At 37.5% G+C, this 14,176-nt stretch overlaps 1 protein-coding gene across 3 annotated transcripts in view; it reads right to left on the reverse strand.

Annotated features, from left to right (window-relative positions):
• The window catches only part of TAF2 (TATA-box binding protein associated factor 2), a 58,670-nt gene extending 44,853 nt beyond the window's left edge, over positions 1–13,817 (reverse strand). For 2 of the 3 annotated variants that reach the window (XM_041470711.1, XM_041470709.1), the window contains exons 1-6: positions 13,693–13,817; positions 12,199–12,253; positions 11,280–11,440; positions 2,141–2,259; positions 677–818; positions 51–282 (exon numbers count right to left, since the gene is read on the reverse strand). In XM_041470711.1, coding sequence (XP_041326645.1) covers positions 51–282; positions 677–818; positions 2,141–2,259; positions 11,280–11,440; positions 12,199–12,253; positions 13,693–13,745 — 762 coding nt within the window. In that variant the 5' untranslated portion in view covers positions 13,746–13,817. The remainder of the gene's footprint in view (positions 1–50; positions 283–676; positions 819–2,140; positions 2,260–11,279; positions 11,441–12,198; positions 12,254–13,692) is intronic. The other variant, XM_041470710.1, reaches the window with a different exon arrangement.
• Between the last annotated feature and the right edge of the window lie 359 nt (positions 13,818–14,176).

The raw sequence follows: 14,176 nt of genomic DNA on the forward strand, positions 1-14,176 counted from the left end.
CAGTAATTCTTTAGGAAAAAAAAGGAAACTGCTATGATGAAGATTATTACCTCATGCATGTATGGATCAACAAGAATTTCAAAAGGTCCAATTGCCAAGGAGATGTTAGAAGCTGCAGTTGGAATAGTCAACATGTAATGAAAAGTCTTCTTTCTCATATCATGGGTGTAAACAGTTTCCACCAAATCTCCATTTGAAACAGCAACCATTGCAGCATCTACAGTATACTCAAGTTTCCAGGTACACAACTCAGAGTATGAATCCACACAAGGAAACCAAAATCTAGAAAAGTTAGGATTAGGGGGAAAATAGTTAACAATTATACTTAATAATTATACTCCTTTTCACAGGTGATTTTTCTTTCAAGTTTCAAACTATATCCCTAAATACTTTAATAATATGTGAATGTTGACATACTGACTTCTACAATACATTAACTTTATAATGCTTTACAAGCTTTTTTTGTCTTTACCTCCTGCTAAGCTATAAAAACTAGACATTCTAATTACCAGTCATTAGATGCTACTTCACATTGGTAAGCTCAAGCACAAATTAAGTTTTACAATTTTTTAAACTTCAAATAATTCAAATAAATTATTTGTATTTCCTACACTTTGAGACTAAATAGGAAATACAAATCTAAAATTCAGTTAGATCTAACAGACAGTTTTCTTACCTTGTAGAATTTTGATAACCACATGAAAAGACATGAGCCCCTCTTTCAGCCATGTTGCCCTCCATGTTGGGTACCACAAAATGAAGGCCTCCTTTTGGCTGGTCCAGAGAAAAGTTTATATGCACCTTCAGGACTTTTAACTCTGCCACACAAAGACCGAAACTGGAGTAAATATACAACTTACATGAAGGTTATTGTAGAATAGTAACTCAGTTCTGGACTCTAGGTCTTTGAAGACTATGTGGTAACTTCATTCTCATGGACTTCCCAGTCCACTTACAAAGTACATCTCAAAGCTTACAAAACTGAGGCCTCCCTAAGCACAACTTACAGGAGACGAATTTACAAGAACCTTTATTAATTAATAAAAACTGCAATTGGAGTCACATTTCATCTTCTAATTCCCCAACAGTAAAACATATTTATACAGACTGTATCCTAAACATGATCTCCTTAGCACCTTGCTGAAAAAATTTTCTCCAAAAACTCTATGAAGCAGGCACATTCTTAAAAGACATACTGTTGATGTTTGCAGTTGCTTAAAATCTCTTACTATAGTTAATACTTTTCCTGTAACTTAAGTGTCTTCACTTTGGTTATGTTTCACAGAAATCTCACCTATGAATAGATTGGCAAGAAAATAAATTCAAGCATATGCTGATATTTAATCCTCAAGTGTCACCACATTTTTGCACTCAAACGTTGAAAAGTGAAATTATACATGTTAGGGTATTTTCCCTTCTAGACTTGCATGTAAGGCAACAGGAACTTACACAAAAATTAAAATAAACAAAAGTGTTTTTCTTAAGGTGCATCTGTCAATATTGCATGAGTCAGCTTCATGATACAGTTGTTATTATTCTCTCAGAGGTCTCATAAATCCATGGGAAAAACCAATACAACCATGCAAGATATAATACAAGAAACTAGTAAGATCTCTGTAAGAAAATAATCAACACTGGAGACTAACTTATTAAAACAGTTACTTATTCCAGGATGCCAGCTTATAAAGGAGTCTACTTTCACTACCAAATCAATTTTAAAATGACCATTCCTCAAAGTGAGGAATAAAATTAGTAGAGCTTTGTAAAGAGATGTAAATAACTATATCCTTGTAAATTATTTTTTTGTTGGATCATATATATATTGTAAGCAGCTTCAAAATTACAATTTATCCCCAATATACTTTTTTATTCCCACTTCCCCAAGTATTCTCCTGGGGTCATGACCACCCAAGAGTATGTTTGTATATAGTGTCAAGAAGCCTTGCAACACTCCTCCCTATTACCAAAAAGTGCAAGTATTTTTCAGAATTCAAGTGAAGAGGAAAAAGGAAACAGTAATCATAAATTCATAACATAATGTAACACTACTTCTATTTCTTCAAAGCTACTATCTTCCTAAACAAACTGATAGCTGACAACTGTGACATCTTAAATTAATTCTTCAGTATGGTCTCTTTACCATCAACATGTTTCCACAGCTCCGAGGGAACCTTAATGCAGAGCTCTCCGTTTCCAGCATCTGGGTCCACAGCACTGACAGCGGCAGCATAGGCATTGGAGAAATAGTTGAGATTCCTCCTGTCAGAAATAGCCAGTTAATTCTTAAAGAACAGTTGTGCTGAACCACAAAAAACAACTTTGGAAGTTAAGACAATTTCTAAATTGAATTTCAAGGTGCATGGACAACCAAGTGTTTTGTTTTGTTTTTAAAGGAGTGGCAGAGAAAAGCAGTAAAGATTAGATTTCAACAGCCAGAACTTAAAACATGGCTCTTGCAGAAGTGATCTATGATCAAAAAGACTTAAACAGTAATAACTCCCAATAAATTGAGAAATGCTCAGTGTTCTTTTCTTGCCAGTAAGAATAATAACTACATTTATTGGAATAGAAATTAAAATTTAAATAATAATTAAAATAGAAAATAAAAATTAAAAAATTTATTTTGGATGAAGTTTGTATCTTTATTCTAAAGTTCTGTTTTGAAGACCTGCTTCCTCATATATTGCAGTTTTACTCTTATTTTGCTTTTCTAAATGTAAAATTTTAGCTTGGCAATGGAATCTTTCCCCTTTAGCTTGATGGACAGAAATAGGGGTTTTTCAATGCATTTGTATATAACACATAAAATATTATATGTTAAGAGTTTTGGTCTGAATACACAAACACAGAAACATGTGCTATACTTTTTAGTTTCTACTTATATTTGAAACATTCTTCTTCTTTAAAGCGTACCATTATTTATTTAAGATGCAAACACAGTTTTTGTAATCATTTTTGAGCAACTATGTATCAGTGTGGATTCCTTTGAACCCCCCGGGGAAATCCCCAGGGCCTCACCCTGGAAGAATACACCTTAGAGTCCCCACCTAGGCTGAAAGAGAAGACTTCCCCGCAGAGCCTCACAGCACTGATCTACCCCAATTTTCATTCCCCATGCGTTCCTAATTCTTTTGGTTTCTCCCTTCCCTGTTTCCTCATTGGTTGTGGTATCCCTAGTGGCCAGCCCTGTCTTCCTGTAGGGCAATACCCTTTGTCCTACCCTTTGTACCACCCCTGTGCCCTCAGACCATTGGCCCTACTTACCTTGTGCACAGCACGTGGCTTGGTCTTTTTTCCCTGATTTCCCCTCTGGTGTGCAGGAATAAACCTTGGCTGTAATTTAGCATACGAAAGGCCCTTCTGCCTCTGTTCACTGAGCTAGCTGTGGTGAGTGTGGTGTGTGGACTTGACTGCTTTGCCTGAATGCTTACCCAAGCTGCTTTTCCACAGGAGATGCTTACTGGGAAATAGGTAGCAGCATCCACCATCTAAACCCCACACTGCTACATATCCGCTTGCTCATTAACTGCTCACTTCAATACAAAGTCAGATCATTACCTCAGTTATGACTTAGATTAACTGCTTTCTACTGAAATGAGCAGGAACAAGCATATGTCTTCTGTTAAAGAACTTATGAGCAGGACATTACCTTTTTACTTAATGTGATTATATTTACTGGAGTACGATCAGTCAAGTTCAAAAATAACCCAGAATTTACAGCTTTATGCAATAGCTTTTACACTTTTTCAAAATGGATTTCTAAACATGTTTAAAGCATGGGAGCAAAATCTTTCTTAATTCTAATTCTCCAGTACATGCAGTTTTTCAAAAGCTTGCACAACTCTGTACCTGAAGAGAAAGTGTTTGACTAACTTATCACCTTTTCCACAGAATTTAGGTACTGCTGATGAATCCAAGCACAAGCAGGACACAATCAAGCACAAAGCAGTCGTGGAATCACAGAGCCACAGAACACTCTGGGTTGGAAGGGACCTCTCAAGGTATCTAGTCCAACTTTCCTAGGGGAGGACAGGGACATCTTGCACTAGATGAGGTAGCTCAGAGTCCTGTCCAACCAGACCTTCAGTGTTTCCAGGGATGGGGCATGTACCACCTCCCTGGGAAACGAGTCCCAGGGTTTCACTGCCCTGACAGTAAGAGAGTTCTTCCTTGCACCTGGTCTAAACTTGCCTTCTTTTAGTTTAAAACCATTACCCTTTGTCCTACTGTAACAAGCCCTACTAAAAAGTCTGCCCCATCCTTCTTATAAAGTCCCCTCTAAGTATTGAAAGGTTGCAGTAAGATCTCCATGGAGCTGTTATCTTCTCCAGGCTGAACAACCCCAACTCTCTCAACCTTTCCCCACAGACAGGTGCTCCATCCCTCTTACCATCCTGGTGGCCTCCTCTGGATCTGCTCCAACAGCTCCATGATCTTCTGTGCTGAGGGCCTCAGAGCTGGGTGCTGCACTGGTCTCACCAGAGTGGAGCAGAGGGGCAGAATCCCCTCCCCTGCCCAGCTGGTGATATAGCCCAGGACACTGCTGGCTTTTTGGGGTGCAAATGCACACTGCCAGCTCATGATGAGCCTCTCATCCATCAGCACCCTGAAGTCTTTCTCTGCAGGGCTGCCTGCAATCCCTTCATTCCCCAGCCTGTACTGATACAGGGGGTTGTCCTGACCCAGGTGCAGGATTACTGCACCACAATGGAGTAAATTACCTTTTGGCTGGGGACTCCATCTTCCATGGAATCTAAAGTCTACACAAAGCAGACATGATCTCATTTCAGGATTTTGCTCTCATCTAATCATTCTCTAGTCACCATCCCCGGAGAAAACAATCCAAATTACAGAACCTTACTTGGAAGAACAAAGTGTAATTAACCTTGCCATCAGCAGCATTCTGTAAGTCTAGGTATGTCAAACACCCTGCTTAATATTCCAAGTCCTCCACAACTATAAAAAATTTTGCTAAAACACTGAAATATATTTGAGAACATATTTTCATGTAGTTCTTCATCTTTGGCAATAACACAAATTCCCTGGCACCACTACCAAGGCTGAGAATGTCAGGAGCAGTAAACTTTTCTACTTTGCTTGAAAGCTTCTGAATAGTAAATGGGACCATTTCAGTAGAGAAACTCACAAGCCCTGAGTTTAAACATATTTCTTTTCCTTTTTCACCCTTAACTGTACCTAAAGGTAGGATGTAATGCCAACAAGTTTTAAAAGGAAAAGGTTGAGTTTGTACCCTGGAATATAGTATAACTTCAGGTATGGCTCCAGAACAATTCCAACCCACTTAAACTCCAGCTGATGTGCTGTCTCCTAGTCTCACTCACGCACCACTGCTAGCTCACCCACTAAGGAGATTACTGTTCATCTGAACCTGTAGGGACACAGCTGAAAGTGTCAAATGGGAAAGTAAGTCATTTTTTTATTAATCAGGCAGCTTTTAGTTGGTTTACTTCCTTGATCTGTCATATTGAGAGGTCAAAGAACCTCCCTAAGCAAAGTTGCTTTAAGCTGTCCTTCAAATGGCACCCTAGAAAGGCAAACAAATACCAGTGGGAAAACTCAATTTAAAAAGAGTCTGCATAACTAAGAACTATTAGTAATAAATAAATAAAAAAAAGCTAGCAAAATAAAACCACAGTAACATTCTGTTAGACTGCTTTTAACTTTACTCCAAACTGTTTCTGAAAATTGACTATTATTGACAGGGATCCCTTTCCTACACAGTGAGATTTTGTTCAAACTTTGAGGCTTGTGATGAGCTTGTGGCTACACTTTAAACGTCACTGGGTTCACAGACAGGAAAAGGTTATGATTTTACAGCAAAGTAGGGAGACTCCAGAGCTCAACATTTTATGAAAAACACATCTATTCCTTATATTTCTATTTTTATGAAGTGTTACAGTTCAAATGGGTGATTCATTGTAAAAGGAACCCATTAAAGGCGTAGTACCACAGATTAATCTTTTCATAGATTGAACTATTCTCAATAAACTGCATATGGCCATTTTCAGAAAAGCAGAGCACGTGCCAGAAGTTACAGTCCAAGGAACAATGATAAATTTTCCTAATGCTAAGTGCAGATTGACAATGGGAAACAAATATGTATCCATGGTCTTTTCTCAGCAGAGATACATTCTGCTATCAGCATTCACCCCAAACACTGTTAATTACAGCCCAAGCACATGCAGCTTGAGTGACTGTAAAGAAGCAATACTACAGAGATTTATTTTTTAATATTACTAATTGATTTCAAACTTTCCATAGCATTTCACATTAGTAGCTGCACCAGTGCTACAAATGTATGTGCCAAACATATAGTCTATAAACCACTGTTTTCCTACAGTACTTAACATCAACTTGGCAAAGTAAGTTATTTGCTCTGCCTGTAATTCATTACTCTTCATAACCAGCAATTCAATTACTATTTTACTTTGCTTTCCATATAGAATAAGCACTTGATATTGGAGTACATACATGATATACCATTTAATACATTCAAATATAGGTGATTTATTAATAGGGCAATGATTTCAACCTTTGTCAAGCTGAAAAACCAAAATTTTCATTCCTGGTCAAATTTAAGGGCTTTGTCATCTCTTTTCAAAAGTACTCTGCACCTTTGTGTTGTGGTCTAGGAATTCTCCTATTTAGTGTTTCCATTGAAACTACTTCAAACCACATGCCACTCTGTCTCTCCACCCTGCCCCTGTGGTGGGCTGCAGAGGAGAACTGGGGCCACAAAAGGTAAAGATTATGGATTGACATAAGAACAATTCACCAGACAGCAATGAAACGACAACAAACAGTAACAGCAACAATACCAATGACAATGTGTATGAGAAAAGAGGTGAATGATTCATGTGGTATTGCTCACCCCAGATAACTCATGAAAACACCTGACCCCTCTGCCATGCTATGGGATCTGGAAGCAAGCCTTTTTCCGATCCCTGGAAAATGAGTCAAGAATAGAATAGAATAATCTCCAGGTCTTAGCCTTTCCCTGCTCTTGACTACTGCAAAAATGAACCCTGTCCTGGCCAAGACATTTTGTTTATTTCTAACAATGTCTATAACGAATTTCAATTAGACAAGCATTGTATCAGTGTAAATAAAGGCTATTTATTACAGCAAGGCAACACATGCTCAGTCCACCAGAATTTTTTCTATTTTGTACTAAGTCTAAAGGCTTGATCTTTGACTTCCCAGAACAAAAAATACTGCAAGACAGACATGCCCTGAAGGCTACCACATTGCTCTCTCTCACAGCTTACTGCTGCTTGTAACTAAAGCAACAGTGAAGTCAGAGGATATCAGAACATCTCCATATTTGTAATATTTAAATACTACAGGCTTCAAGCTAAAAAAAAGACAAATGAAGCAGCACTACACATGAAAGCATTATGTTCACATTAGCTAGCTAAACAAAAACATAGCTTCCTTTACACAATAGTAACAGTAAAATGCAACAGCTTCTCAGCCTGGCATCCTAATTATACACAAATGTGAAGCACAACAGGATCATCACAAACTTCATTTATCACAGATCAAACCACGGCACCCAAACTTTTGCTGCACCTATTTAACAGTTTACAATCTCAACCATAAGATTAAGAAAAAAAAATCTTCTTTGCCAGTTTTAAATAAATAGGGTTGAGATACAAACAGTTGTCTCAGTATTCAGAATATGCACTGAGATCTCTACAGAGAATATAGGCGTATAGCCCAGAAAAAGCAAGCTCATTTCTCTTATACTGACAGAATTGAAAAACAACAATTTACAAGAAAAAGAAAGATGAGGAGCATAGACAACTGTAACACCCAAAAACAGCAGCCCCAAAACATGACCCAAAATAGACACTCTCCAACACTATATGCAGTCTCCACAAGGTTTGAAACTCTTCTCAAAAGCACGAGCAAAATGGGATTCTCTGCCACCTTGTGTACACAGAGTAAAGCACTGTGAATTATTTCATATCTTACACCCCTGTTCAGGTGTTTGCTCAGTCAGGAAGGAAGTGACTGCTTTATCTAAGTTCATCCATCTATTCTGGTATGAAAATGGCATCAAAGCTAAAAATATATTTAATGTGCTAATTAAATAATCTAACCTTTCCTACAAATTTAATGTATTTTTAATTACCTTTTTAGTAAGAGTTATTCTGACATTCAGGGGAACTGAAAAAATACATGACTGAAAAAAGTGTTTCACCTTCTTCAACACTGAAAATGTGAAATGACAGAGACCACGTGTCAATGACATTTTTCCTCAAAGATGCTAAAACCCAATAGTACTATTGCAACTGAAAACAAGTTGAATATTTCAATTCAGAATACAAAGAGGTGATCTCACAGATCTCACCAAGAAGTAGCAAAGAACATCATAGTGAAGCAGACAGAATTGTGTCACACATAAAGCTGAATTTCTCAACCCTCTTTTAACTGTTTTCTTGCATGCCAAAATTTGTACAACATAACAGTGAACCACTGCTCTTAACCTCCTATCAGCAAACATAACCTTTCAAGTCAGAGATGCTGTAGCAAGTTTTCTAATCTTTACTCCATACAGAGTTTTCCATTTTAAAAAGAATTCTGTTGCTAACAAGAGAGTAAGAAGTCTTCAGATTACTTGAACTTTGATAAAAAGGTAGGAAAGCGTCCATTAAATTAACAACTTTTCTAACTTACGCCCCAGATAAGCTACTTAGAAAAAATTTCTTTGCAAAAAAGACTGTAAAGGTTGGAACAGACTGCCCAGGGAAGTGGTGGAGTTAACATTCCTGAAAGTGTTCAAAAAAATTGTGGACATGGCACCTGAAGACCCGATTTAATGGTCATGGTGGTTCTGGGTTGACTTATGATGGTGACTTGGACTTATGATGATGACCTTATGGGTCTTATCCAATTTCAATGCTTCTATGATTTTAAGTCTTCTTTTAGTAAACAACATCTAAGAAACTAAAAGCATTATCAAAACAAAAGAAAATGTTTGTATATACAATCTTACAACCTGAACTTATACTTGTTACACAGCACAGGGAAAACTAAAGATTGAAAACAAAATATTTATATAGGTTGCCAAGAACCATTTTAATTTCCCATTTACTACTTCAACAGACTACTTAAGAAAACTGTGCAAAAGGTGATGACCTCTGTAAGATCAGAAACAAACCATCATGTCTAATCTGTGTCCTGCTCAAAATAATTGCTGCAGCTAGTTCAGCTGCAAGGGTACAAAGGACATCATCACTAAACTTGCCATAACAAATGAGAACTTGGAAGAAATGACCAGGTATTACAGCAGTATGATTAGATATAAAGACTGAAGACTACTGTCACAAACCACTGTTTCTAGAAGCAGTTCTTTGTAAAGAAGGGCAGAGAAAACACACTGATGATTTTTTTGAGGTACTAATTCTAGAGTTTTTAGATTTCTAGTAATTCTGCTTGCAATCCTGCCTAAAGAGCAGAGATGCTGTATTTAACTACACAATTATGACCAGGTTTTTCAATGGAAAAATACAGCTAACTTCATCCAACATTTTGTAACTCACATTGCCTTTAACTTCTGAGATACAGAAAGAGGCATACTAGGTTTTGGTTATGAATATTTAGTGACCTCTGTCTTTCAAAACTATGAATAACATAGGAGTTAAGAAATAGAGAGATTTTCCATTAAGTTTGAATAGTTTGAACAAAAAAAACCCTCACCTCCACAAAATGACAGAATTCTCTCTCCTAACCCCTTTTTTAACATAATGGGAGTGCTCACCCTGATAATTTGAAATGCTGCTCCTTTCTCACATCTTCCAGGAGTTACACAGGATTCCAGTTATTACACAATCACAGAATCGCTGAGGTTGGAAACAATTTCTGAAGGTCCTCTAGTCCAACCCCTCAGCTCCAACAGGGTCACCTACAACCACTTGCCCAGGAGTATGTCCAGATGACTCGAATATTTCCAAGGATAGAGACTCCACAGTCTCTCTGAATAAATTGTCCCAGTGTTCAGTCACTCTCACAGTAAAAACTGTTTCTTGATGTTCAGAGGCAACTTCCTAGGTCTCAGTTTGTGCCCACTGCTCCTGCCAGCGGACATAAGTTAAAATACATGAAATTCTATCAGAATATGAGAAAATTCTTTTTACTGTGAGGATCATCAACACTGGAGAAGGTTGCCTGGAGAGACTGCAGAGATTCCATCCCCAAAGATACTCAAAATCCAAAGGGACACAGCCCTGTGCAACCTACTCTACCTGACCCCATGTGAGGGGACATGCACTAGATGATTTCAGCCAGTCTTTAGCAGCTTAAAGGACTGATTTTTTATCAGCTGCTGTTAAACAACACTTTCACTAGAAGTTTTTTAACAATTCAGCAAATTGTAAATTCAACCAAGCCAGTCAAAAGAAGGTGTGAGAATATGAATGTTCCAGCAATTCAAAAGAGAATACCTAGGGAAAACATTTGCCCATGATGCTCTTACCAAAAATGAAATGGCTACAAGATATTTTGCTAAAGCCCCTTCCCATCTCAGTTCCCTAGAACACACAGGATGCCACATGATTTTAAACATATTCTTCAATATGAGACGCTGAAGAAATTTGTAACTTTTCCTTTCAAATTTTGAAGTGAGTTCAGGTTCTAGGACTTACACTGTTATCTATAAAAATAAATAATGAACATTTGATTCCTTAGGAAAGGCCAAAAGCTTTACTTTCTAGCTCTTCACAATGATCTAGAATCCCTGCAATAAGGATTCTGAATTTTTGACATAATGAGCAATAGTGTCAGCAACAAAAATGTCAAAGCAAAACAGAATTACAGAATTAATACACTCAAGTGGTTCAGTATCAAGACTCAAAGAAAATTCCATAACTCTGATAATGAATTCTGTGTCCTATATAAATGAACACCGTATTTGCAAACTGAATTATTGAAGCTCTTGCATAACTGATGAATAAAGGAATACAATGTCTGTTTTGAGCACACAGACCAAATCCAAGGCCTTTTTTCCCCATGAAGTACTTTAGAAAATTTTTGATACTTTCACAAAATAATACAAAGATATAATAACACAAGAAATTCTAAAGAAGACTAGTGTAAGAGTCAAAATTATTGCCAAAATACTTCCCAAAAATCAGACCAGACCAAAAGTTACCATTAGGAAATTACCAGGTAAAACCTGACAGTAAAAGAGAATAGGTTATACTTAAGAGCAACAGAAAACACTGCATCTGCAGAGTCTTAAACACACCACTTACTGCTTTGACTCATGGTGACAGACCTCCAGTGTGGGATCGTTATAGATGAAAGCTGCTTCTAAATCATTGACTCTCACTCTGTAAATCCTGCACTGCTTACTGTTCAGCTTGATTCTGTTCAGGTTTGCCACTGTGGGAAATATTGTGAGTTCCACATAACCCTACAAAAACACAAATCAAAATCTTCTGTAAAATCTTTAGCAACTCAAAAACTAGAGAAATATAAAAAATTATTACTAATATAGTTTTTTTTTAAAAATCACTAGTATGAAGATGATATTTTCACATTTAAAAACGAAAATTAATTGCCCTTTACATTTTCTTTCATACCATTTAACAGGTGAACTTTTGCAGCTGTAAATGAAACATAATAATAAGACAAAACAAAAAATTCAATGTGACTGACAATCATGCCTGTTTTACTGCCTCTATTGACTAGATTTCAAGTTATTAGCAGCATTATGTTGTATGTTTTAGTACCTGAACTTGAGACAAGAATTCTTAAAACCTAAGCAGAATCTTTTTAAACAGATAAGTAAATTGACAAAGATCCTTGAAGGCTTTAGGCCTGAAATTATGAAAGTCTCTTCAAAGCCCAAGTGAACTCACATACAAGGTAGAAAACTCTGTAAGCCTATCCCAAACATCAGCTAACTCTATGTGAGCATGAATTTTGAACTGCAAATTGCTTTGTAATATTTACAGTGCAGCAGCCATCATTTAGAAATCTTTTTCGAGAAGTGCTCACAATTAGAAGGAATTTTATCTCAAGCAATGACAGACTTATGAGAAGCATCAGATTAGAAAGTATAACATATGAAGTAGCTGAACAGCATAATTAGCTTGTGAGAGCAGCTTTTTTCTCTAAAAGCATGAAGATACTTAATTTCTACTTCACACTTTATTAAGAAATACTTACTACAACAGACTTTCTCTGAAAATTTATGTTGTTGATACAAACTACCTGATGAGTTGTGCTGAAAGAAAAAAAAAATAAAGTAAGGTTTTGCACAAATGCCAGCATTTAAAATAATATTTTAACCCAGTTTAATACAGAGCCACACAGCATATATGTACATAAAGATAAATACGGCAAATAGAATATACTTTTATAAAAATCATTAATGATTTGTTTCAATCTTTGATGTGGTCTAAACCAAATAATGAATAGAAGTTACCCACAATGTCAGGAAAATCCCCCAAGAAATCAAACACAGTATCATACCAGGATGAACATTGCTGGTAATACAGGAAGATAACATAATGTTTGAACAACACTTATCTTCATGTAAAAATAAAGAATTACAAATGGCAGTGTCCAGGTCTAACACTGTAGTGATGAGCAGTATCAGTAGTGGCACAAGCCATAACACCTGCAACCAGAGACCTGTGGAAAGTTTACCACCAGGAGAGCTGACACTCACACGTAATTTATGTAAGCAGGTATTACACATCAAAAGACACAGTATGTGCTTTTACAATTAGCATGCCCTAAGAATTTGCAATTTAAAATAATGCTAATCCATTAAACAAGATAGGTATTTTATACTAGTCAAATGCATTTGCTTAAATTTTGAGTGACACATTAGAACTCCCGGTAAATAAAACTGATTTAAAAGGTAGTAGATAATATAATTCCAACTTTTTAAAAATCCTGTAAGTTATTTCTATGTAATTTTCTGTAGTGGGTGTCATCTTTACAGTAGTGCATTTCATGACTCAAGACAAAACCTTGAAATAATTCAACTTCTATGGCACATTATGCTTCATCTGCACATATCCTGTGGATTAAGAAGTGATATTGCTTCAGGTGAGACAAAAACTTCTTACAAGAGAATTACATCTAAAAATGGATTCAGATGTTACTTACTATAAGTGTATATGAGAAGACTGATTCTACTTAGAAATACATTCATGTAACAGATTTATAAAGGAATCAAAGAGGTATAACAAGCAATCTATTAAAATGCACTGAAATCCACCTTCAACTGCTTTGCAGCTTGGTTACAACCCAAGTAGTTAATGTGTGAAAACGACAATTTGCTTAACAAAGCGGCTTGATGCAAAGGCAAACATTTTTTTATACATAAAAAGCCCTTAAGTCAAAAGAGCTTTTTGACACAGCATATGGAACATCGTAGTATGGTGTTTAGTACAGACACTGTGTGAAGCAATGTCCAAAGTGTGCAGAGCGTAATATAAATATCTTTGTGATTCTGCATGGTTGACAGACTTGCTGCCATGAGTAAGCCCATTTACACATTCAAACACACATCTGCAACACACATTTTCTGAATGCAGGCTACACCACAAGCAACAGTTCCTTCTTAAATACATCACTATTAATCAGCCTTTGGCCTGATTCAGTGTGCACTGGTTTCAAGTATAGCAATTTAAAAAAATGGATACTTATAATTTATAGGGTCTTGGGCTTTCAAATCCTTTGTCTCCTTTCTTCCTATTCATCCTGAACCGTAGCACTGAACACACTCTGCTGACCGTCAGACTGGCACCAACATCATCCTCACTCAGCGCGTCCTTCCATTTTCCCCCGTGTCACGCCGTACTGGATCTCTCATCTCCTCAGCGGATGTGTGACCCCCCGCAGTCAGGAATCCGCAGCTGGAGCGAGCGCCATCGCTACAGCACCACCACCAAGCAGCGTTTGTACAAACCCTCCTGCGGGTGCACACGCAGCCCCTCTGTCTCCTGGCGTTACGGAACCAGTCCAGAGGCGCTTCCTCCCTACGGGAACTACGGAAAGCAACCGGCTCAGCGGGCAGCGCCGGGGGCAGCGACGGAATCAGGAGGACCGCGGCCAGGACGGCCGGGCAGGCACCGGGGTCCGCGCTCCTGGGAGCGCCGGCTGGGGCGGCGCCGTCCGCTGAGAGCCGGGA

The sequence above is a fragment of the Pyrgilauda ruficollis genome, unplaced genomic scaffold (assembly GCF_017590135.1).
Source record: "Pyrgilauda ruficollis isolate IOZ18807 unplaced genomic scaffold, ASM1759013v1 scaffold25, whole genome shotgun sequence".
NCBI lineage: Eukaryota > Metazoa > Chordata > Aves > Passeriformes > Passeridae > Pyrgilauda > Pyrgilauda ruficollis.